The sequence below is a fragment of the Camellia sinensis genome, chromosome 3 (assembly GCF_055761805.1).
Source record: "Camellia sinensis isolate YWXY chromosome 3, ASM5576180v1, whole genome shotgun sequence".
Lineage (NCBI taxonomy): Eukaryota > Viridiplantae > Streptophyta > Magnoliopsida > Ericales > Theaceae > Camellia > Camellia sinensis.
This window is the reverse complement of record NC_138963.1, coordinates 83772933-83798103: the sequence shown is the minus strand read 5'-3', so window position 1 is coordinate 83798103 and position 25171 is coordinate 83772933. Positions and strand designations below refer to the sequence as shown.

Here is a 25171-nt window from a genome sequence, read left to right as displayed (position 1 = left end):
TCTAAGTTGGCTTTTAAAGACTTAAAGGCTGCATATTATTTTCAACTAATATGGAGGCTCAAAATGGCAAAGAAGTAGAAGTAAGAAATGATGAAGTAATTGAGGAATGGTGAACAGATCCAGAAGATGATGAGCAACTTGATAATTTGAAAGGTTCCTTAAATGAGGAGGGAGATGCTTACCCAGAATACAATGAGCAAATGTTGAAAAAACCAAGCCTTGTCATACGAATGAAATTCCCTTAAGCTCAGACATTTAAAAAGTTACTGAAGGAGTATAATTTAGCCCAAGGGTATGATATCAAGTTCTTGAAGAATAAGAATGCAAGGATCACAGCTGTTTGTAGATATGGTTGTACTTGGAGGATTCATGCTTTACTCATTGGTGGAAATAGGCTATTTGAAATAAAAACTCTGACTAGGATGCACACTTGTGGCATGCACTATGACAACAAACAGGTGGATTCTATTTACTTGGGAAAGAAGCTGATTGATGAAATAAGAGACAATACCTGATAAGAATATATATACGTGACCCGCATTGCCTCTGATTTGTTTCTTTCTCAGCATAAATATGCCACTGATGTTCTCACTAAGGTTGGTATGATCAATTGTAAACCATGTTCTTCTCTCATGGCCTCTAAATCCAATCATCCTTCAGACACTTTGGTGCTCTTTTCTCAGCCATCCTTGTATTGAAGTATTGTTGGGGCCTTACAATATCTCACCATTACCAGACTTGACATCTCTTTTGCTATCAACCATACATGCCAGTTCCTGTATGCTCCTACTGTTGCCCATTTCAATACTATCAAGCGATTACTTCGTCACATTCAGGGTACTCTTCATCATAGTTTACTCTTCACTCCGAGCTCTCTGGATTTACATGCTTTTTCTGATTTGGATTAGGCCGGCAATGTTCTTGATCGTAAATTTACCACTGGCTATTGTGTTTTTCTCAGCCCTAACTTGATTTCATGGTCTGCAAAGAAACAATCAACTGTTTCTCGGTCCTCCACTGAAGCAGAGTACAGGGCTCTTGCTCAAGCTTCTACTGAACTTCAATGGCTTCGCATGCTTCTTCAAGAGCTTTCTCTTCCTTCTGTTACTCCTGTTTTATGGTGTGACAACCTCTCTGCTATATCTCTTGCCTCAAATCCTGTTTTCCATGCCCGCACTAAGCATATCGAAGTGGATTATCATTTCATACGTGAGCAAGTTCTTTCTCACAAAGTTGTGGTTAAACATGTGTCTTCCTTTGATCAGGTGGCTGATCTGTTCACCAAACCCGTTCCTGTGGCTCAATTTTCTTATCTTCTTCCCAAGCTTATGGTGCGTTCCTTACCCATTCGCTTGTGAGGGCCTGATAAGAATATACCAAATCAAGCTCAAGCAAGTATAACTCATTGAAAAACAGAGGAGAACTTCCCTCTGTCTAATTGATTCAGTTAGAGAGGTATATGAATGTATAGATTGTATAGACAGTAGCTAATAGTTGGTTAGTTGGTTAGGTTGCACTCTTGTATCATAAATACTGATGTACTGACTGATTGTGAAATAAGATTGAAGATTTCCTTTTCTTATCAATACTGAAATCAATGTTGATTCATTTAAGAGAAGATAAAGAGGAAGATGATGGTCAATGTTAGCAAATAACAAGCATGCAGGGCAAAGATGAGGCTAGAGAAGAGATTGAAGGTGGTTTGGTTGTTCAATTTCATAAGTTGTGGGATTATGCTGAGATCCTAAGAAGACACAATCTATGGAGTAGAATTCAGATTGGGGATGACCCACACACTGAGAAACTTACATTCTAGAGAATGTATTAGAAGGTAGGAGCAATGAAGGAGGGCAGGAGTAATAAAAGAGGGCTTTATAGCTGGTTACAGATGTTTGTTATTTGAAGAGTGTATATAGTGGCCAATTACTAAATGCAGTAGGAAAAGATGAAAATGACAATATATTTCTTATTACGCTAGCATTTGTTGAGATAAAAAAGGTTAGTGGAAACATTTGAGGAGATGCTATGGAATGGACTTTCATTTCTGATAGACATAAAGGGTTGGTGGAAGCATTTGAGGAGATGCTACTGACAACAAACCATAGGTATTGTTTGAGACATATGTTCAACAATTTCAAAGCAAAGTTTAAGGATATGGGAGATATGAAAGATTTGTTTTGGAGGGCTGCTTCTACTGCAAATGTAAATGAGTTTAACTATTGGATGGGAAAGATAGAGGAAGTTGATCCTAAGGTTAGGGAAAGGCAAACAACTATGGAATGGTTAAGGGCTATCAATCTAGCACTTTGGACTAGATCACATTTCTCCATAAGGAGCAAATGTGATGCATTAGTGAACAACTTGTTTGAGTATTTCAATTCATACATTTTGGAAGCTAGAGATAAGCCTGTCATTACAATTTTTGAGTGGATCAAGAAGAAGTTAATGGCTAGACTTCAGGTGAAAAGGAAGGGGATGGAGCAGTATAGTGGTGATATTTGTCCAGCAATTCAGAATAAGTTAGAATTTTTAAAGGAAAAGCCTAGGAATTGCTTCCCAACATGGTGTGGTCAGATGGACCACTTTGACAGGACTTTCATAGTTGACCTAGCATCAATGACATGTATTTGTATGAGATGGGATCTAAGTGGCATACCTTATTCCCATGCAATTAGTGCCATACATGAAAATCATCAACAACCAAAGGCACATGTGCACAACTACTACAACAAGACTTCATATTTGCAAGTGTATTCTCACATGATACATCCAGTTCATGGTATGCATAATTTCATTGCCACTGGAATAAGCCCACTAAAAGCTTCATTGGCTATGAAGCTAGCTGGAAGGCCAAGAAAATTGAGGAAGAAGGTTATTGTCATATTGATGAACCAAGAAACACACACAAAGCAACAAAGGAAGAGTTTGAATGTCACATGTCCCAAGTGCTTACAGGCTGGCCATAACAGAAGATCTTGCAAGAACATAATTCATATATAGAAATTCAAAGATGTTGAGAGTATGTATACAAAAACGTTGGTCTTAAAGTGTGTTAATTTTTAATATTGAATTTATCTTACTCTAATGCTAATAAAATATGTTAATAATAACAGAGAAGGACAAGTGCAAGGAGTTCAACCACTAGGTCACCACCAACCTCTGCAACAAGTCAGCCATCACCAAATGCAACTCAGAGGCCAACCTCTCAGCTACTACCAGCTACCACTGTAAGTACAACCACTCTGCCACCAACTCAGAGACCATCCTCACAAGTATTTGAAGATTTACTATTTTGATTGTTAATTAATTTTTTTCAGGCCTGCCATCTCACATAATTGTTATTTGTTTGGTATCATTTGGTTATTTGTTTATTATTTTAGAGAAGAACTGTAGACACCCCATTTTTGACCGTCCTCAAGACTTGGACATCACCGCTTGAACACCTGGTGATCATCCTTGTTTGTGTTCATCTTGAGTTCTTGGAGGTCTCGGCTACGCGCCTTGCCTCAGGACCTCTCGACTCGACTATTTTGTGTCTAGTTTTGCACCAAACACTTGTGTTTTGCCTTGGAGGGGCAGGGAATGGCTTGTGAGCCATCCCCACACATCACCGGCCATGGCTTGAGGCCACCAGCTGTGTTTTGCTTCCACCGGCCAAATGTTTAGCCGGCCGACACTATAGATGGTCGACCGGCCATCTATTTTGGCCAAATTGCATTTTTGGCTGGTCGACCACTGTTCATCTGCTTTTGTAGATATTTTATGCTAGCTGGCATACACGTGTATGGAGGGATCTCCCTCTTGTTAGCTTGCCTTGGAAGCTTTACAAGATTGAATCCTCTATAAGAGGAGGTCTTTTCTCCCTTTTTTAGGTTAGACAATTTAGACAACATTTTCAGAGCTTGAGATTTAGGGTTGGGGTTTACATATATCATCTATCTCTATATCTCTCTCTCTTGTGTTTAGTGTGTGTTTAGTCTCATTTTTGTGCACAAACACCCACCATCACACCTTTTCTTAGTTGTTGAGGTACCAGAGGTCTTTCCTTGAAGCTTTTGGACTGGTTTGGAACCAAAAGAGCTGCTGGAACATTGTTTGTGAAGAGGGTCTACAAGGGTAAGACTTTTGTCCCCTTTTACCCCATTTTTGCAAAGCTTTTTAGCCTATCTTGCATCTATTTTTGAGCTTAGCATATAACATATAAAAGTCTTGTTTTTGTCTACTCTAAATAGTTTGTTAAGGGTGTTTTAAGCTTTGGGGTTGTTTGACCCCTCTTAAGGCTTGTTTGGCCTTTGTTTTGTGCCATTTTGGTTGAGCTCCAGGACCATAGTGTTTGGGCCTCCTCACCACTGAAATCTTGAGGGATTTCAGAGGTGAGGATGGTGCCTTGAGGTCCTAGGAAGGAGAGGGCCACCCCCTCTCCTTGTTGTCCTTGAAAAGGGCTATTTTTGCCTCTTGAGGGAGCATCTAGTTTAAGTGTGTGTTGACCATGTCTTGACTGATATTTATGCTTATTTTGCCATGAAATAGCATTGTGTTGAGTTGGTTTGGACACACCTTGTATGCTTAGCATACATGCTTTGTAATGCCATGATTTGCCTCAATACATGCATAGCATTTAGACTACCATGCTCATGTGTTTTGGTTAAGCTTTATGAAGCTTATATGCATATTTTGATGTGCTAAGGGACTATTTTAGGTCATTTGAGTCATTCATGTCTTGCTTTGTATAGCTACCATGCAATCCCTCTTGAATGTCTTAAGCTTTGGCCTTTCTAGCATGCCATCCTTGCTTTGTTTCAGTGGTTTGGAATCACTTGGTATGTTATTTCAGACCTCATGATGTGCTTATATGCTTGCATTTTCCATCCCTTTCATGCTTTGAAGAGTTGATGGCTTATGCTCCATGTTTAGGCCCTTGTTGATGCATATTTGTGTGTGTGTTTTCATGCCTTTATTGCATCATTTTGGCCACTGTTTTAGGCTTGCTTGAGGGCTGCCTAAATTAGTTTAAGTCCACCCCTTCGCATGTTGTTGCATGCTCACCTTGTGTGTTGTTGCATACTAGTGTGTTGTTGCATGATTGAATGAAGCCACATGCTTGCTTGCATGCTTGAACATCCATATTGTGTCTTGCATACTTGCAGGTTGCATTTCTTTATGCCTTACATGCTTCTTTACTTAGGTTGTGTGCCTAACCTAGATTACATATTGCATTGCCATGTTGCATACTAGCCTCCATACCTAGGATGCATTGCATTGGCATGCATGCTTCACCTCTTGAGTTGAGTATGATAGAGGTTAAGCCCCCTTTGCTTGATTATGTGCATTACATTCCATATCAAAATGCATACTTGGTTCCTTGGGCCATCATGTATGGAAATGCGCAATTGGTGGTCCGAGAATCGAGAATCATATCCCTTTGAGTCATGAATATGATAAGGGGTGTGATTGGTGCATACATTGCTTGAAATGCATTGCCATGCTATGTTTTGCCCTCTGCTGCTGTCCAAAACAGATTCTGCAGGAAGATTTGGCCGGCCGGCCATCTGTAGTGCCGACCGGCCATCCATAAGCGGCCGATGGATTAATTTATGGCCGGTGACCATTCTCCATGGCCGGTGACCAATTCCCTCAGCCGGTGGTGTTCCACAGAATTCAGGGAAGCAACCCTGAGATTTGTGCAGTCTTCAGAGAAGGATAACAGTCAAAGCAGAGGCAACTTGTGCATAGCAGTGACTTTCCGAGCGGAGCTGAGCGCGCATTGCATTGGGTCCTCTTCCCGAGGCTGTTTATTGCTTTCATTAGATTAGTCAATTTGTTAATTAATTAATTGGTCTGTAATATTTAATTAGCCTGTAGGTTAATTAAGTTGTATTATTCTTTCAGTCCCTCCGAGTGAGGGCAAATTTGTAATAAGTGTGGGTGCGTGTGTGCATGTCTTCCAACCCCCACTTCTTTTTCCCTTTTACTTACCTGCTTTTGATGGTTAGTATTAGGACATGTTTACTTTAGCATACCTTATGCTATGCATGCCTGCATCATTCATTAGTCTTGCATGCACCAGGCTCGGCGCATCATGCTAACTGCATAAAGTATTTCAAATCTAACTTGAATACATATTATCTGTGCATTTTCACATGTCATCCTTAGATTAGCCGAGCCTATTCTAGATTGCATTCTCTATGCGTTGCATTAGCCATTTAACATGGACTTGGATCATGCATTGATTGCTAACATGTTCTTGTCTTGGTTCGGAGTACATTGTAAGTATTTTCATGCTTTAGCATCTCGCATGAGTGTGAATGTCAACATGACAGCATGCTTACCATGTGGCTAGATGCTTATGTGATATAAACTGCTTGAATGCCTGTGGGTGAAGGTTGGGTTGTTTGAGTTGGAACAACTCGTTGAAATCCGTGCTTTAGCCTACTTGCGAGTAGCAAATTTCAAACTGTTTTTCAAACAAACGGATATACAATGCTTCATTCCAATTTAGGCGATTTGGTCTATACTTGTTTGCTGTGCGCATAACATAATAAATCTAGGCTAATAACCGGAATAAGAACACATAACGTTTTCAAAAACGGATATCACGGTTAGTAGAGGCCGATCTTCGGATTGGGCGAGAGGGGGTGCTCATAGCTGACCTTCCCTAATCGTACCCAAGCTCCCGAGACGAGGCAACTTTGGTGATGACGGACACGTGGCCTTTGGCATCGAGTCAGGGTTTCCTAAATTCGCCCATAAAAAAATATTTAGGTGGCGACTCTGTATCTGGCAAAGAGTCCATGTTTGGCACTTCTTTCAAAATCTGTTTTTCTCAAAACAATTTGCCGGATTTGGACTCTTTGGTTCAGATTTAGAACCGTGACAATTTGAGAGTCCTGAATTGTAGTGAACCCAAAATGAACAGAACGGGACTTGTCCTCCCGGGGCGTTCGAGGACGTCTACAGTTTCTGGAAACTCTACTGGGTAGTTTAGAGAGATTGACTCGAACTCATGATATCCTATTTTTATTTCATTTATGTGTCTCTTTGCATTGCATGTGCATTGGTGTGCCTAGGACACCGTGTTTGCCATCTGCCATTCCTGAACGGTTTGCCGGAGGCTTGACTTTGTCAAAGCATGCCATAAGGCTGACCGGTTGTGGGCTCTGACAATATGGGAACACAAACCCCGATTTTACCGAGGCACCCTTTTCGACCATTCAACCTAGTGCATATCGAAATCCATAGTGACTATTCCAAACTAGGACAGATTGCTTACTCAATGTTAGGTTGTTTGAAAACTGCTGTGTGCATAGTGAAACCCTAGCTCCTGACAAAATAGGACAGGGAAACCCTACCCCAACATAAGGGTGTCTTGGTTCTCATTTGTTTGCTATGTGCTTTTAGAGTGTATCTCTACAGGGAATGCGCATAACAGTTTGCAAGTCTGAGTAACAGGCTTGCGGGCATCACTATCAGTATTTTGAGAATCAGTTTTACTTGAGGGTATCAGTTTACAGGCAGAATTTTGGGCAGAATTCAGTAGAGAGCACAGTTGTTCGGCTATGTGCATACCTGTTCTGGTGAAATCAAACTGAGATACTGTTTGTTTTCTCTTTTACAAGGTAGTCGTGGAACTATAGCTTCAGAGGCTCCAATATCCCCCGCGGTTCATTGGATTTGTACTGATAGACTTTGTCAGGTCAGAGACTCAGTTCAAGGGTAATCAGGGCCAGAGAAGGCTAGTCAGGCACAGATCACCAGTTCAGCAATTCCCAGATCAGTGGCCCTTATCCACCCCATCAGTGAACAGTCAGGCTGAGGCCTCAGTTTTTATCACAGAGATAGATATACCAGTCAGTCAGTCGGAATAACAGAACATGGCAGGAATGGAGGAAATGATGCGTCAACTCCAAGAGAGCATGAAAACCATGCAGCAGGATGCTGCTCATCAAGCAGAATTTGCCAAACAGCAGGCTGAGATCATGGCTCAACAGGCAGACTTAATTGCTCGGCTGTAGTAGCAAACAGGAGCATCTGCTTCACATCAGGCTCATCCCCCACCCAGAGTTCCAACACTCGGGGAGACAGCTAATGTCCAGGAAGATACGGACATTCCGACAGGGCCACCTCCGCCCCCGATCCTACCCCAGCTATCTAAAGCACCGATCAACCTGCCGGATTCACCCTTTGAGTTTGAGTTAGACCCTACAGTGTTGAAGGTGAGCAAGCTGGAAAAGATGTTCAAGAAATCTCAGAGAGTAAAGTCCATTCCGGACATTGAGGACGGGTATACCGACGCAGCTGTGATGCTGCCGGACAGATTTAAGATGCCACACATCGACCGATTTGATGGATCTGGGGATCCCATGGTGCATCTCCTGTTGTTTTCGGACATACTAAGGCCGATGGGCCTCACCAGACTACAGAAACTTTCATTATTTGGCCGGACCCTGTCGGGTGTGGCAGCTATCTGGTACGCAAAATTGGAAGATGATGTCAAGAGAAATTGGGATGAGATGGCCGAGGCCGTCATTGCACAATACTCGTATAACACGTAAATCGAGATTATGACCCGTGATCTTGAGACGACAAGGCAGGAGCTTAAGGAGAGCTTCTCAGAATTCGTGGCCCGCTGGAGGGCCAAAGCCTCAATGATGACCATTAGGCCAACGGACAAGGATCAAATATGGATGGTTGTGCGTAACCTCCAGCCCAAACTAATGTAGAAAATGATCGTGCTCCCCTTCCCTACCTTTTCAGATTTGCATGAGATGGGAGTACAGATCGAGGATGCCATGAAGCAGGGCCTTATTGACCAGGAGAAGGAGCAACCTAGGAGGGCATTTTCTCGCAATTCGAATGCGACCACCAGTGGTGATGCGACCGCAAGATCTTCTGAAGTGGGCATGGTCACCACCACCACATCAAAAACAGCTACCCCATTCACCGGTGCGTCCGGAAGTAGCTCACAAACGGCCAAATATCCACCCCAAGTCAAGAGGGTTTTCACCCCACTTTATATGCCTTTGTCAAAGGCTCTAGAGGTCTTAATCCGGAAAGGACATCTGAAACTATTGGAACAACGGCCTCTACCCGATCCTCTCCCTCCAAAGCATGACCGGACTAAGTATTGTGCCTAACATCAACAAACCGGTCATGAGACCGATAGCTGCTTTCGTCTGCGCCATGATGTACAAGATTTGTTTGACAACAAGGTCATCGCTGCACCAGCTCAGCAAAGTGTAGACACCCCATTTTTGACCGACCATAACACTCAGACGTCACTGATTGAGCACTCGGTGATATTGTATATTGTGCTCGTTCAGAAGTTTCAGAGTCCCGGCTGCAAGCCTTGCCTCCGGACTTCCGAACTCTTTCGTGCCTTGCCTCGGTTTACGAACCAGGCTCTATTTTCTCTATTTTCTCTTCCTGAAGGGAGGGAGAGGTCTCGTAGACCATCTCTCAGTGGCCGTAGGCTACGTTTCGTGGTCGTAGGCCATTTTTCCCATTTGGAGCCCGGTTTCTGATTTTTCGGAGCTGACAGCCGTGTGCCTCGATTCGGGACCGCCTAACCACCTCCGTTTGCTCCGGTTTTTGGCATACACCTTATTTCCTCCCTTTTGAGGGACACTGTGGTCTGAAAGACCAACTTCGTGGTCAAACGCCACCTCCGGTGCTTAACAGTCAGTTTTCGGGCCGCCCAGACCGCGTGTTTTGGCCCCCGAACCTTCGTTTTGCATCGGTTTGGGTTCATTTTTGGTGGAGACCTTATTTTAGTTGTTAGAGAGGTTGTAGGAGAGTGGGAGGCCAGCAATTTTTCTGAAAAATCAGCTTTTTTTGGTCAAAAGTGATTCAGCATGAATCCGGGAAGGAGGAAAACACTACGCGGCTTCACCAAAATGAGAATAACTCTTTGCATACTTGGATTTAAGGTATGAGGTTACCACCATTGGAAAGATTACTTCTGGGGCTTCATTTTTCACTCAAGAATCTCTTATGGACAAGTTCGGGTGGGGGAGATATGGTTGGTTGAAGTCCGTTTGCACCGAATCTGCGCGGCTTCACGAAAACTGGCATAACTTTTTGCACAGGAGGAATTTTGATGCAAGGTTTGCGACATTGGAAAGATAACTTCCGGGGATTCATCCTAGGGGGTGGCCGACCACCTTGACCCTTTTGACCTGGTTGGCCGGAAACCTAAAACTGGTCGGCCGGTCACTTGCCTGATCGGTTGACCACTTTGGTCCTTTTGAGCTGGCCGGCCATTTTTGCCCTCCTGAGTGTGTTCCAGCTGTGCCAGCTATTCTGTATTTGACCCACTGTCCGAAGGTCTTCCCTTTTGGGGGGAAATTTGAATTCATTTTCCCCCATTTTTCTCCACTCGTCTCCCTCTATATAATCAGCCTCTCCCCTTCATTTCTGAGGGTTACAAAACTTGGTTAGGGCATTATACATACAACTTCCATATCTCTCTCATCCAAGCTCCACAACCCTAATTTCTTGGCCACTTTTACCCTACAACCCATAACACCACACCTCTACACTCTATTCCAGCACTTTGGAGGACATTTGAAGAGGTTGGAAGCTCACAAATTTGGTCCAAAAGCTGCTAGTTTGCTGTTCTTCAAGGGTGAGTTCTTCTTTTCCCCTAAACTAGTCTTTTCTTGCTTCATTCATAAGCCTTGCTTGCAAGCATTTTTGGGCTCCGACCCAAATTGTAAAATAAATTTTTTTGAGCCCCTCTTCAACATTGTTGAAGGGCTTTCCTCTGTTTGAGGTCTCTTACTATCACTTGCCTCTTTATCTCTCTTTTAGGCCAATTTTTGCATAGTATTTTAGGTTTATTTGTGAGCTGTTTTGGAAATTTCCATAAATTGTGAAATATCTTGTTTTGAGCTCCTCTTCAACTTTGTTGAAGGGCTCTCCTCTGTTTGAGAACAGCAGCTACCACTTGTCTCTTTACCTCTCTTTTAGGCCTTTTCTTGCATGATAGTTTGGCCTTATTTGTGATTATTTTTGTGGCTTTATGTAAACGGTAAAGTGACTTTTTTTGAGCCCCTCTTCAACTTTGCTGAAGGGCTCTTTTCCATTTGGGGTCGGCTGCTGTCCCTTTGTGTTCAATCTCTCTTTTAGGGCCATTTTTGCATGATAGATTAGCCCTATTTGTGTTTATTTTTGAGACTTGTTATAAACTGGAAATATGCATGTTTTGGGACTGTCTTGCATCTGTCTTCATGCTTCATGATCAAATAATGCATGCTTTGTATAGCAGTAAGTCATTCCATGTGCCTAGTTTCGAGTTTTGGGGTTCATTCCATGCATCGGGTGCCATGTTTCCATGTTTCGGGGCTGTTTAGCATCACATTTCAGCGCTGAAATTTGCATGTTTGCATACCATATTCCATGCCTTGCCATGCTTTGGTAGAGTGGCATTTGTTGCCTTAAGTTCGGTCCTCGGTTTGCGTGCATGCGTGCATGTATTTTGAGAGTCTCATTTTTCATCTAATGGCTACTGATGTGAGTGTGGCTGAGGTCCACTCATGTTGGTGTAAGTTCATTATGCATTGTGTATGCCATTTCGATTCATAGCATTGCGTATGCTAGGTTGTATGTTAGAGCATTGTGCATGCCATGTTACATCGTGCATTGTGTATGCCATCTCATAGCATTGTGCATGCTAGGTTGTATATTAGTTGCATTCATGCATTTCATGCATATTGCATTGTGCTTGGGATAGGAGTTAGCCCGAGCACGGGAAACGAGAGACATTTCGTACTTCGAGTGACGGAACGTGTCTTAATTCCCAGTCACCGACACTCTGGATTATCCATGATGGAGTTTAGGTCTTGTTGTGTTTATATGTGCATTCATTTCATATTGAGTCATGCAATTCGACTCCTCGGCCATCGTGCATCGATATGCGTGATTGGTGGCACGAGGATCGAAGACTACACTCCCCGAAGAGTAATCATGCATACATATGTGAAAATACTTTGCCATGCCCCTTTGTTGCTCTCTGTTGTAGCAAATCAGAAATCGACAGCCTTCCGGAGCTTGGCACGCATTCCAAGAACAATTACAAACAGAGGCAAACCGGGGCATCACAAGGGATTTTTCGACAAAGGTAACCAGAGCATGCATCATTCATCATCCGGAGCAGATTTGAGGCAGTCCCTGGCTTGCATGCCAATTTATTACTTTCCTAATTTAATTTGTTAATTAATTAGGGTTGTGTACATATTTGGACTGTAATTATTCATTTAGGACTGTATATTATTTATTCGGACCGTCTGCGCGAGGGCAATGTTGTAATAAGTGTGCGTGCGTATGATGTATGTCTTCCAACTCCACGTCTTTCTCCCTTTTATTTACCAGCTTATGATGGTTAGATTAGGGCATGTTTCAATTAGCATACAGTATGATAGCATGTTTGCATTCATTTCATCTGTCTTGCATGCACCGGGCTCGGCGCATCATACTAACTGCATTGTATTTTCAAATCCAAGTTGAATACATGTTAGCTGTAGCATTTCATATGCCATGTCTAGAATAACCGAGCCTGCTATAGTTGCACTTTTGCATGTGTTGTATTAGGCATTTCTGTATAATTAGGATCATGCATGGATTTCTAATTAGCTTCTGTTTTGGCTTGGAGTACTCGGTAAGTTTTATGCTTTAGCATCCTTGCATGCGTGTGAGTGACTGCCATGATAGCATGCTTAACATGAGGCTAATTGCTTATGTGATATATCTGCCTGAATGCCTGTAGGTGAAGGTTGGGTTATTTGGATTGGAACAATTCATCAAATGTGTGTTTTAAGCCCACTAGATAGTGGCAAAATCATGTTTTCTAAGCCCACCTGAGGGTGGTTAACCCACGTCTTAGCCTACTTGCGGGTAGCACCATCAAACCATTTTCAAACAAACAAACATGAAATGTTTTGTTCCAATTCAGGCGATCCAGTCTATACTTGTATGCTGTGCGCATCACATAGTAAATCTAGGTTAATAACCGGAATAAGAACACATAATATTTTCAAAAATAGATATCATGGTTAGTAGAGGCCGATCTTTGATCGGGCGAGCGGGGGTGCTCATGAAGTGACCTTCCCTAATCGTACCCAAGTTCCCGAGCCGAGGCAACTTTGGTGATGACGGACACGTGGCCTTAGGAAAACGAGTCAGGGTTTCCTAAATTTCCCCAAAATAAAACATTTAGGTGGCGACTCTGTATCTGGCAAAGCAGTCCATGTTTGGCACTTCTTTCAAAATTTGTTTTCTCAAAACGATTTGCCGGATTTGGACTCTTTGGTTCAGATTTAGAATCGTGACAATTTGAGAGTCTGAGCTGTAGTGACCCCAATACGAACGGAACGGGACTCACCCTCCCGGGGCATTCGGGGACGTCTACAGTTTCTGGCGACTCTGCTGGGGATTTAGAGAACTTGACTCGAACTCATGATATCTTGTTTTGACTACACTTGTGTGTTTCTTTGCATTGCATGTGCATTGGTGCGCCTAGGACACCGTGTTTGCCATCTGCTATTCCTGAATGGTTTGCCGGAGGCTTTTCTTGTCAAGGCATGACCATAAGGCTGACCGGTTATGGGCTCTGCCAGTATGGGAACACAAACCCCGGTTTTACCGGGGCACCCTTTTTGACCATTCGACCTAGTGCATATTTGGAATCCATAGTGACCATTCCAAGCTAGGACAGGTTGCTTACCCGATTTAGGTTGTTTGAAACTGCTGCGTGCGTAGTGAAACCCTAGCTCCTGACAAGATAGGACAGGGAAACCCTACCCCAACATAGGGGTGTTTTGGCTCTCACTTGTCTGCTATGTGCTTTTAGAGTGCGTCTCTATAGGAATGCATGTATCAGTCTACAAGTTTGGACATCAGGCCTGCGGGCACCAGTTTAGTAGTTTGGGCATCAGGCCTGCGGGCACCAGTTCAGTACTTTGGGATTCAATTCACCTGAGGGTATCAGTTTACAGGCCGAATTTTGGGGCAGAATTCAGTAGAGGGCACAGTCATCCTGTTATGCTCATATCTGTTTTGGTGAAATCAGGCTGAGATGCTGCATGTTTTCTCTTTTGCTAAATAGTCCTGGAACTATAGCTTCAGAAGGCTTCGATATCCCCCGGGTACATTGGACTAGTGCTGATAGACTTTGTTAGGTCAGAAATTCAATTCAAGGGCAACCAGTGTTCTTTCGCTGAGGCAAGGCAAAGAAAAGCCAGTCAGGGCTCACCGGTTCATCTGATCCGTCAGTCGCCAGTCACATCACCTTTGTTCAGACTCAACAGACCGTGATGGCACAGGGTTCAGAAGAATTTGTGGCCGTGATAGCAGCGCTAAATCAGGGAACTGCCATGCAGGTTGAGACCAGTATTGAAACGCAGCACCCATCTGGGGCGTCTGCTTCACATCCAGCTTTGGGACCCCAGCCGAACTTTGACCCACTTCCACCAGCTGAAGATTTGCAGGGTCCAGATCCTTGAGAAAGGTTAGCTCAAGCCCGAGTTTTCAGACCCCTGGTGCAACCTAATGAGAGACTTTATCCCCTTGATGCTAATGACCTCGATCTGACCGCAGTGAAAATTGCGAACCTTGAGAAGCAGTTCAAAAAGGCACAGGGCCTTAACTCCATTCCCGACATTGAGGATGGGTACACCGAGTCTGCCGTACGGCTCCCAAACAGATTCAAAATGCCATATATTGACCGTTTCGACAGGTCTGGGGATCCAATGGTACATATTAGACTTTTCTTGGATGTCCTAAAGCCAATGGGTCTGACTAAGCCACAAAAACTCTCTCTGTATGGAAGAACCCTGTCGGGTGTAGCAGCCACTTGGTACGCTAAGTTGGAGGACAAAGTGAAGCAAAATTAGGAAGAATTGGCTGAGGCCTTTGTCGATCAGTATTCCTACAATACCCAAGTTGAAATGACCATCCAAGAACTTGAAGCAACCCGCCAGAACCCAACAGAGCCTTTTGTGGAATTTGTTACAAGGTGGAGAGCAAAGGCAGCACATATGACAGATCGTCACCCTTCTGAGAGGGATCAAGTGCAGATGATGGTGCGAAACCTCGAGCATGATATGTTGCAAAAGTTGATAGTCGCACCGTTATCCACTTTCAAAAGTTTGCACGAACTGGGGGTCCAGATCGAGAATGCGTTCAACAGTGGGATCATTCCTAGAACAAGTGAACCAACAAGGAGGGTGATTTCAGGGAGTACCAACGCTGGTAGCAGCTGTAGACACCCCATTTTTGACCGCCTTTAAGACTTGGGCACCACTGATGTTTTGCTTGGCGGAGAAAGGTGTGTAGGGCAAATGTTCAGTTTCTTCGGCAAGGAGAGAGGCAAATCCTTCAAAACACTTTGTTTAGGGGTTTGGAGTTGAAGAAGAGAGGAAAGGAGAGGAGAAAACTAGTTTGGGAGAAGTTCGGCATGAATCCGGGTAGAAGAGAGTCGAGCAGTCCTCGCTGAATCAGGCTTATTAATCTGCATACTTGGATTTTAGCTATGAGGCCACCACCGTTGGAAAGCTTACTTTCGGGGCTTCATTTTGCACTCAAGAATCTCCTAGAGCCAAGTCCGGGTGGGGGAGATATGATCAGTTGAAGTCGGGCATCATCCCGGTTGGATCGAATCTGCGCGGCTTCACGAAAAAGGGTATAACTTTTTGCACAGAAGGAATTTTAATGCAAGGTTTGCTCCATTGGAAAGCTAACTTCCGGGGCTTCAATTTGGACATCAACCGGTCATTTTTTGACCTTACCGGCCATCCACCGGAACTATATTTATCCGACCGGCCAGTATAAATTGCAGGTCGGCAATATATTGTGCCAGCCGGCCATTTATTTTGCCGATGACCTCCTTTCATGGCCTATGTGCCCCCTTTTCATCCCTCAAGCATGGTGCATGCCAGCTGTGCCAGCTGGGATGCACAGACCCTACTCCCCGTGCATATATGTGGCTATTTTGCACCTTGGACCACCCTTTGATCCCTTTTCTTGCACCCTTTGCTCAAGGCTTCTTGAGGAAGCCTTGACCCCTTGTCTTGGCTTCCCCAAGAAGCTTACCAGCTGTCCTAGCTTCTCCAATAAGCCTTGACCTCCCCTTAAACCCCTTTGACCCTTTGTAGCTTGTCTTAGAAGCTTAGTCTTGCCTATATAAGGGGCCTCTCCTCCTCCATTGTTGAGGTTGGATTTTTGGAACAAAAAACCAGAGAATGGATTTTTGGATTTTTGCCTATATACATACATATATCCCTTCATCTCTCACCATATCTCTCCCATTCAACCATCAAACACCCTTGTTCTTGGGCCATTTCTTCATCAACTCATAGCACAAGGCATCCTTACTCCATTGCAGCAACTTGAGGCTGTTCTCCAGAGCTTAGGAGCACCTAAACTTGGTCCAAGAGGTGCTGGTTTGCTGGTCTTCAAGGGTGAGTCCTCCTCTTCCCTTTTCTAGTCTTTTCTTGCTTCATATCTAAGCCATAGTTGCTTGCATTTTTGGGCTCCGACCCAAACTGTAAATCATCATATTTTGAGGTCCTCTTCATGTTTGATTGAGGACCTCTTGCTGTTTGAGGACAGTAGCTTGCACTTGCTTCATTATCCTCCTTGAATGCCATTTTCTTGCATGCTTTGGCAGCCTATTATGCTTCTGTTTTTGGTCTTTTTACAGGCCTATAAATAGTCTTATTTTGGCCCATTCTTCATGTTTCATTAAGGGTCTTTGGCTGTTTGATGAATATTTTGTATACTTTGTGTTATAGCCTCTTTTGAGCCTCATTTTGCATTGCATTTCTAGCATGTTTGTATACTGTTTTGGAGTTTTTACAGTTCTGTAAATATGCTTATTTTTGGTCCCTCTTCAATGTTGTAGAAGGGAATTTTTCAGTTTGGGCTTTGCATATACCACTTGCCTCTTTGGCCACCTTTTGGCCCTTTTTCTTGCATAAGAGCTTAGCCATATCTATGTTTGTTTTTAGGATTTTTACAGTTCTTTAAATGTGCATATTTTGGGCCCCTCTTCAATGTTGTTGAAGGGCCCTAACCCATTTGGAGTCAGCAGCTGTGAGTTGCTTCATAATCTCATGTTTAGGGCCATTTTTGCATGCCATTGTTGCCCTATCTTTGCTTGCTGTTTGGCCATGATTTGTACTAGTAAAATGCTAATTTTGGGGCTGCCTTGCTTCTGTATTTTCATTCCATGTACCAATTATGCATGCTTTGTATAGCTGTAGTTCATTCTATGCGCCTAATTTGCATTTCGGGAGAGATTCCATGCATCGGGTGTGCTTTCGCCTCATTTCGGGGCTGTTTTTCCCCCACATTTCAGTGCTGAAATCCCATTAGCATGTTGCATATCATTTTCCATGCCATTGCATTGCATATGCCATTGCCTCGGTTTGCGTGCCCGTGGGCACGCATTTCGAGGCACTCCATTTTCATCCATCGGCCTCTTATGTGAGTGTGGCTGAGGCTCTCTCATGTTAGTATAAGTCCATGTTGCGTTCTATATGCCATTTTAGCCATTGCATTGCATATGCCATTGCCTCGGTTTGCGTGCCTGTGTGCACGCATTTCGAGGCACTTCATTTTCATCTTATGGCCTCCTATGTGAGTGTGGCTGAGGTCCACTTGTATTGGTGTAAGCCCATCTTGCATTGTGTATGCCATGTTTCAAAGCGTTGCGCATGTTATGTTGTTAGCATTGTGTATGCCATGTAGTTGCATAGCATGCTTGTATTCTTGTTTACATACCTAGGTTGCATTGCATTGGCATGCATGCCTTGCCTCTTGATCATGTGATAGAGGTTGGGCTTTATGTGTTTGTTTGGTCTGCATGACATTTGAAATCAAAGCGCATACTTGGTTTCTTGGACCATCACGCATCGAAATGCGCAATTGGTGGTCCGAGAATCAAGGAACATACCCCTTTGAGTCAAAAGCATGATAAGGGATGTGTTGGTGCACACATTTGCTTGAAATTCCATGCCATACACTGTCTGTTCTTGTTGCTGTCAAAAACTGTCTTCTGTAGGGAGTTTCTGCCGACCGGCATCATTTAGTGCCGACCGGCAATTGGTGGCTGGCCGATAATTACATCATCTGCTGATGGAAATTATGCACTGCCAGTGGGCATTTCCCCCAGCCGGTGGCACTCTGCAGTATGCAACAAGCCTGTCCCAGTACTTTGGCACTGTTCAGAGAAGCAGGGCAGTGTAAACCGAGGCGGCAGTGGTATGGTACGGACTTTCCGGGCAAGACGGGTTCAAGCTTGCATCGTTCGCGCATCCCGAGGCGGGGGCTGTGGCCACCTTTCTTCTTTTTGCATTCATTTTGTTCAGTAATTAGAAATTCTATAATAATTAATGTGGTTAGTTATTTATTCGGACTGTAATATTTATTTGGACCCTCCGAGTGAGGGCAATTGTGTAATAAGTGTGGGTGCGTGTGTGCATGTCTTCCAACCCCCACTTCTTTCTCCCTTTTTATTTACCCGCTTATGATGGTAGACTAGGGCATATTTAAATTAGCATAACAGTATGATAGCATGCGTGCATCCATACATCTGTCTTACATGCACCGGGCTCGGCACATCATGCTAACTGCACTTGTATTTCAATTCCAAGTTGAGAACTTGTTAATTGCAGCATTCCACATGCCATCTTTAGGATAGCCGAGCCTGTTTAGATTGCATCTTTGCATGTGTTGCATTAGCCATTTTTAACATGAACTAGGATCATGCATATGATTACTGACTAGTTTCTGTTTTGGCTCGGATTACTAGGTAAGCTTTTATGCTTTAGCATATCGCATGCGTGTGAGTGTTGCCATGACAGTATGATTACCATGAGGCTAGCTGCTTATGTGATATAACTGCTTGAATGCCTGTGGATGGAGGTTGAATTACCTAAATTGGAATAATGCATTAAAACTGTGAGTTTTTAAGCCCACTAGATAGTGGCAAAATCATCTTTTCTAAAAGCCCACTTGAGGGTGGCAAAATCTGCATTTTAGCCTACGTGCGAGTAGCAAACCATTTTCAAAACAAACATGAAATGTTTTGTTCCAATTTGGGCGATTTGGTCTATACTTGTTTGCTGCGCGCACAATATAGTAATTCTAGGCTAATAACCGGATTAAGAACACATAACGTTTTCAAAATTGGATATCACGGTTAGTAGAGGCCGGTCTTTAGACCGGGCGAGAGGGGGCGCTCATAGCTGACCTTCCCCGATCGTACCCAAGTTCCCGAGCCGAGGCAACTTTGGTGATGACGGACACGTGGCCTTCGGCACCGAGTCAGGGTTTCCTAAATTTCCCCATTTTAAAATATTTAGGTGGCGACTCTGTATCTGGCAAAGCAGTCCATGTTTGGCACTTCTATTCAAAAAATCTGTTTCTCAAAACGATTTGCCGGATTTGGACTCTTTGGTTCAGATTAAGAACCGTGATACAAATCGAGTTCGAACTGTAATAGCGAGGTCCCCCTCCGCGGGCGGGTCTACAGCAGCGCTATTCCCAAACCCACTGAAATCAATACAGTCGCCACAGCTGACCTTTTTGCCAAACCACGCCTACAAACAGCTGGCCCAGCCCAAGCTCAAGGCAGAACTTCCACCCCCCTCTATATGAGACTGACTAGCGCACTAAAAGCCTTGATGGAAAGAGGGCATCTCAAACCCCTCGATCCTCAACCTCTTCCTGACCCACTCCCAGCCAGACATAACCCTTCCAAGTACTGTATGTACCATCAGCAGCGCGGTCATGGCACCGACCGTTGCCACTGCCTTCGTCATGAGATCCAAAATCTCATCGACAATCAGACGATAGCTCCACCTCCAGACCCCAATGACCAAACATCTCCTGCCTACCTCAATCTCATCCATATACTGCCATCCACCTATGACCCCAGCATATACATCACCCCGGCCCATCTATCTAAGCCTGAGGTGTTTATCCCAGAAAACATGGACTTATGCATGATGGGTGCACCTGAACCTCAACCATCTCAAACCCGTGAACCCACTACTTCTAAGTTGATGGGAATAATTAAAGATCTTCAAAGAACCGTGACAGATCTGGCCTCCGGGACATTGGCTTCATCATCGACCACACCACATACCGGGAACTTCATGTCAAAAGGCTCCCCGATCTTGGGACGGGCTGCATTTGAGGAAGGCCAATCCCATGGCAAAGTGGAAGCGAGTGGAAAGAACAAGGTAGGGGCGGACATGGATCCCCATGAACATCTCCTGTTCGCTGTTAAGGCTTTGCAAGCCGAGGGACTGAACAAAGAGCAAGTCCTCGCAGTTGTTGCAAAAGCTGTGGATGACACTTTCACTATTCAAGTTGGGGGCAGTCTAAATCAAAGGGAACATCGGGAGAATGGCTGTCATACCAGAGACGATCCTGTTATCTTTAATCCTCCACTCGGAAGAGATCGGAAAACTAGGCCAGCACCTGCCAATCCCTTTGCTGGTGCGCCCAGTAAAAATCCACAAGCCTTGAAGTACCAACCCCGAGATCAGAGGGTCTTCCATGCCCTCTATATGCCTTTGTCCAAAGCTCTCCAAATCCTTATTGGACAAGGCCATCTCAAACCCCTTGAGCCTCGGACTCTCCCAAACCCTCTTCCGGCTACACATGATGCTACCCAGTACTGCGCGTACCATCAACAAACTGGCCATACTACCAACGACTGCTTCCGTCTTCGCCATGAAGTACAGGATCTATTTGACAAAGCGGCCATCCTCCCGCCAAGCTCAGCAAAGTCTATCGGCACTGGATCGGTGAATTTGGAGGGATAATGTTATGTGATCGGGGGATGAACCACCTGCAGGCAGCGCTCGATTAACTCCAGACGTGGGAATGGCATACACTGTTCTGAGCAATATGCAAATACCAGTTTTTGTGCTTTCTGACTTGGGTATTGGGTCAGTCTTGTTGTGTCGTACAGAGTCAGTCTTTTCTTACTGAGTCAGTTGGGTCTGTCTTGTTGTACCGAGTCAGTCCTGTTTTGTTAGAGTCAGGTGATTCCAGGGGTATTACCTCGGGCATCACTGTTTTGTTTTGTGTTTGTCTTTTTGCTTTCTTTTGAGTCTGTTTCTGTCTTGGAGCCAGTAATGCCAACAGATTTGAATGAACAGCAGTGATTTTCACATTCTTGTGTTCGCTTCTGCCTTGTGCCAGTTGTGCCAGAAGTTCTGAATGAAACGACAGTGCTTTTCACCTACTTTTCTGTGCTTTGAAAATCATTGCATTGACCTAAGTTTTTCAAAACCTTTTAAACATTGTGATGAAAACAAAGGGGAAGGAATTCCTCGGGATTTGTAAAACTTTGATCAAATTGAGAAAAAAAGAGGCGTGCTAAGCCCTTAATGAATGAAATCATGTTTGTTAACATAAGTACTGAGAAGGATCTTGGCTTGATCCAGATTGGTCCCACACCGTCTTCAGCACGAGCGATTAGTCACTTTCTTAAAAGATTTCAAAAAAAAAATGTTTTACGCGGTCCTGCGAAGACCTGTGTGGAATCGCTCTTGAGATTGTGCAGCTTAGGATCGCTCTCAGCCTCGAGACTCGACTCCTTATTTTCAAACCTTGGACTAGAACTTAGAAAGTTCAAAGGTCAACTACAATGTAAGGCCTGTGTGGCCGGATCCAGAGCAGCCCGTGAATTAGCGGCAACAAAGTCAGATCAAGAAGCTTGCGAAGCTAGATCAGGAGCACCCCTCGAACTAGGGGCAAGAATTTCAAATGTGCTCGAAGAGTCCAAGATGAAGATCGGCAAGAATGCTAAACCCCAGAAGGGTGGAAAGAAGAAGACATTGTTGAAGGACAACTGAGTTCCTATCCACAAACACTAGGGGCAAATTCACCCTCCATTGGATGGACTCTTGCATCGTCAGCGAACAACAGCCATTCTCTTGGATTCAAATGACTTCGGGATCTCAAAACCATTTGACATGGACAAAGCTATACTTTTACCCTTGAGAGGCTCGCTGGGCCGAAAATCCGGAAGGGCGGCCCAGGCAAAAGTTAGAGCAAGAAAAGAAGAAAAAGAATAAAAAAGAGAAAAGAACAAAAGAACAAAAAAGAAAGATGCAAAGAAAAGAACAAAAAAAAGAAAAGAAAAGAAAAGAAAAGAAGACAAAAATTGAAAAGAAGAAAAACATAGCTCACAAGGTTAAAAACCTGCAAAGGGCGGCCCTGGCAAAAGTTAGAGCGCAAAAGGAGAGGTTAAATACCCGAGTGTACCTTAACCCCGAACTACGTGAGGCTTGATTTCCATTTTTGGGATACGTAGGCAACTTCATTTTGAAGTCCAGCCGTAAAACACTGTGTCCATGTAATGGTTTTGATCATCTTTGCTTTCTCTGAATCCGAAAATTTGGTTGTGTTCGTCACTCTGAGGACTGACTACAATGCGCCGCGGTGCTATCCAAACAAGGGGCAACTTTCCGTTGCCATTCAATACGCTGCGGTGCCGTTCAAACAAGGGGCAACTTTCTGTTGCCAGGAAGCTCTCTTCAAGCACGGGGCAATTTTCCTTCGGATCTGAAGTTGTGCATCTGAAGAGCGGGTTCTGTGCTCGTTGAGCAGTGGCCGTTTGCAAAAATAGTTTTTGAGAATTTTTAATGAGGTTGACTAATTTTCTCTCAAAAATTATTCCATTTTTCCAAAACTGGACCATTTCTTGGACCCAAAAAAGGAAAATTTTCGGTGCTCATAACCTGACTTGCATGATTTTAAATCAGAAAATTGAACAAGCCTGTTAATCGAACTCTCATTTTAGTCAAAATTGTCTTAGTAGAAAGCCAAAAACAAAAAAATGGTCGAAATGATGAACTAGGGGCACAGTTGAGTTAGGTGTTCTGTCTTTTCCCTATTGCCACAATACTTGCCAAGAAGGGCACTCTACCTGCCAGAAAAGGGCACAACTGATGTTCACAGCAAAAGGGCTAAAAGCTCTCTCACCCTCCGAGCAACGAGGTATCAAGCCAAGTGCGAAGCACGAACTGGAATGGATCAAGATATTCCACTCCCTCATCTGGACAGATCTGATCACGTCCAAACTCCCCAGAAGAGCATCGTCAACCGATGTCAGTTGCAGATTTGCTACACACCCAGTTGTAGCACAGCCCCTCTGTGGGAGAAACTCACTAGCCGCGTGCAGAAGAAGAAGAATCTAGCGGAATGCTACAGGCAAGAGCCCGCAACTTTCTGTTTATCCATCAACCACCCAGGGGAGGGATAAAAAATGAGAGATTGAAGAATAGAGAGATGTGCGCTGAGAGAAAAAGTGAGGAAAGGGCTTTTTCAGAAAAATAGAGCCTGAGGGCCGAGTGATGTGAGAATCACAAATAAGAAAATGGTGGGAAATAATACCCGGAAAAACTGGCTCCTCGTGCACCAAGAGGTCTCTTGTCTTTGTAACACAATTGAGTGTTGTGTTTGTGTGTTTTGTTTGTCTCGATTCTTGTTTTGAGTCGTTTAAGTGTCAATAGATGTGTTTAGGTTGTTCTACCTTTGTTTTCCATTGTTGAGTCATTTTGGCTGTAGTCAGTTGTAGGCTCAATACCCGGTTAAGAACCCTTTTCTCATTTCAATTTCAAAAATCGTTTTGTGCTCAGAGTGCCGTGTCGTTCTCCACATTTGTGCAAATCAGGATTGGTTCTTTCATAAAGCCGCGAGATTCAACCCAGGTCATGTAAAAACAATAAAACCAGGACCCATCTGAAGATGTGAAAGTTTCGGGCTACAAAGCAAAAAAAAAGAGGGAAAATGTCGGGCATCCGAGATTGTTTCAACTTCGGCAAGTTTCGTCATTGCATCCTGTATGTTCAGAATGAGCAATGTTTTGTATGAGCTGTGTACCGAATAAACAAAATACTGTGTTATGGGCTATGAGTTCAGAATGAGTTGTGTTCAGAACGGACCGTGTGTTCAGAATCAGCGGTGTCCTGCGTGAGCCGTATGTTCCAAAATAAGTAGAATATTGTGTTATGAGCTGTGTGTTCAAAATAAGCAGTATGCCGATACGAGCTGTGTGTTCAAAGTGAACAGAATACTGTGATGACTGTTTCACTATTTCAAGCCAGAATGGTGATCAGAAGTGCTATCCCTGAGTACCATTCCCCGCGAGAGTAAAACGGTTTACCGCCACTCACTCCATGAGGTGCTTTCTAAAGTGCCGCTTTGTTTGTTTATTGCATTCCTTAAACATCACGCTCTGCATTGCTTGTAACATGTATCGTATCATCACACTTATTGCATTTATTTGCATCTTGTGTTATCTCTTATTGTTTATCCTTTTACGCTGAGCAGCGTTTAGGATCGTTGTCCCCCGGGACTCAACTTAGGTTGCGTGGAACACGTTCCCGAGTTGTTTACCTCTTCTCATGGTTTCAGTATGGTTAGAGTGTTCTTTTCCTCACACGATTTCAGCGTGTTTGGAATTTATCCCAGGTTGCGTTGTAAACGCGCTGGGCGGGTTATTTTTGGACCTCTTCTCACGATTTCAGCATGGTTTGAGTGTCCCGTCCCTCACACGATTTCAGCGTGTTTGGATTTTATCTCAGGTTGCGTTGTGCGCGCACTTAAGCGGTTGTTTTCGGACCTCTTCTCACAATTTCAGTGTGGTTAGAGTGTTCTTTTCCTCACATGATTTCAGCGTGTTTGGATTTTATCTCAGGTTGCGTTGTGCGCGCACTTGAGCGGTTGTTTTCAGACCTCTCCTCATGATTTCAGCGTGGTTAGAGTGTTCTTTTCCTCACACGATTTCAGCGTGTTTGGATTTTATCTCAGGTTGCGTTGCGCGCGCACTTAAGCGATTGTTTTCGGACCTCTTCTCACGATTTCAGCGTGGTTAGAGTGTTCATTTCCTCACACGATTTCAGCGTGTTTGGATTTTATCTCAGGTTGCGTTGTGCGCACACTTGAACGGTTGTTTTCGGACCTCTTCTCACGATTTCAGCGTGGTTAGAGTGTTCTTTTCCTCACACGATTTCAACATGTTTGGATTTTATCTCAGGTTGCGTTGTGCGCGCACTTGGGCGGTTGTTTTCGGACCTTTTCTCACGTTTTCAGCGTGTTTAGAGTGTTCTTTTCCTCACACGATTTCAGCGTGTTTGGATTTTATCTCAGG

The 25171-nt window shown here is 43.9% G+C and overlaps 1 protein-coding gene across 1 annotated transcript; it reads left to right on the top strand.

Annotated features, from left to right (window-relative positions):
* The first annotated feature begins 2025 nt into the window (after positions 1–2025).
* LOC145821648 (uncharacterized) lies at positions 2026–3000 on the top strand. Its single transcript, XM_082918190.1, has one exon. It carries the CDS (start codon positions 2026–2028, stop codon positions 2998–3000), a length of 975 nt encoding a protein of 324 aa, XP_082774316.1.
* The last annotated feature ends 22171 nt before the right edge of the window (positions 3001–25171 follow it).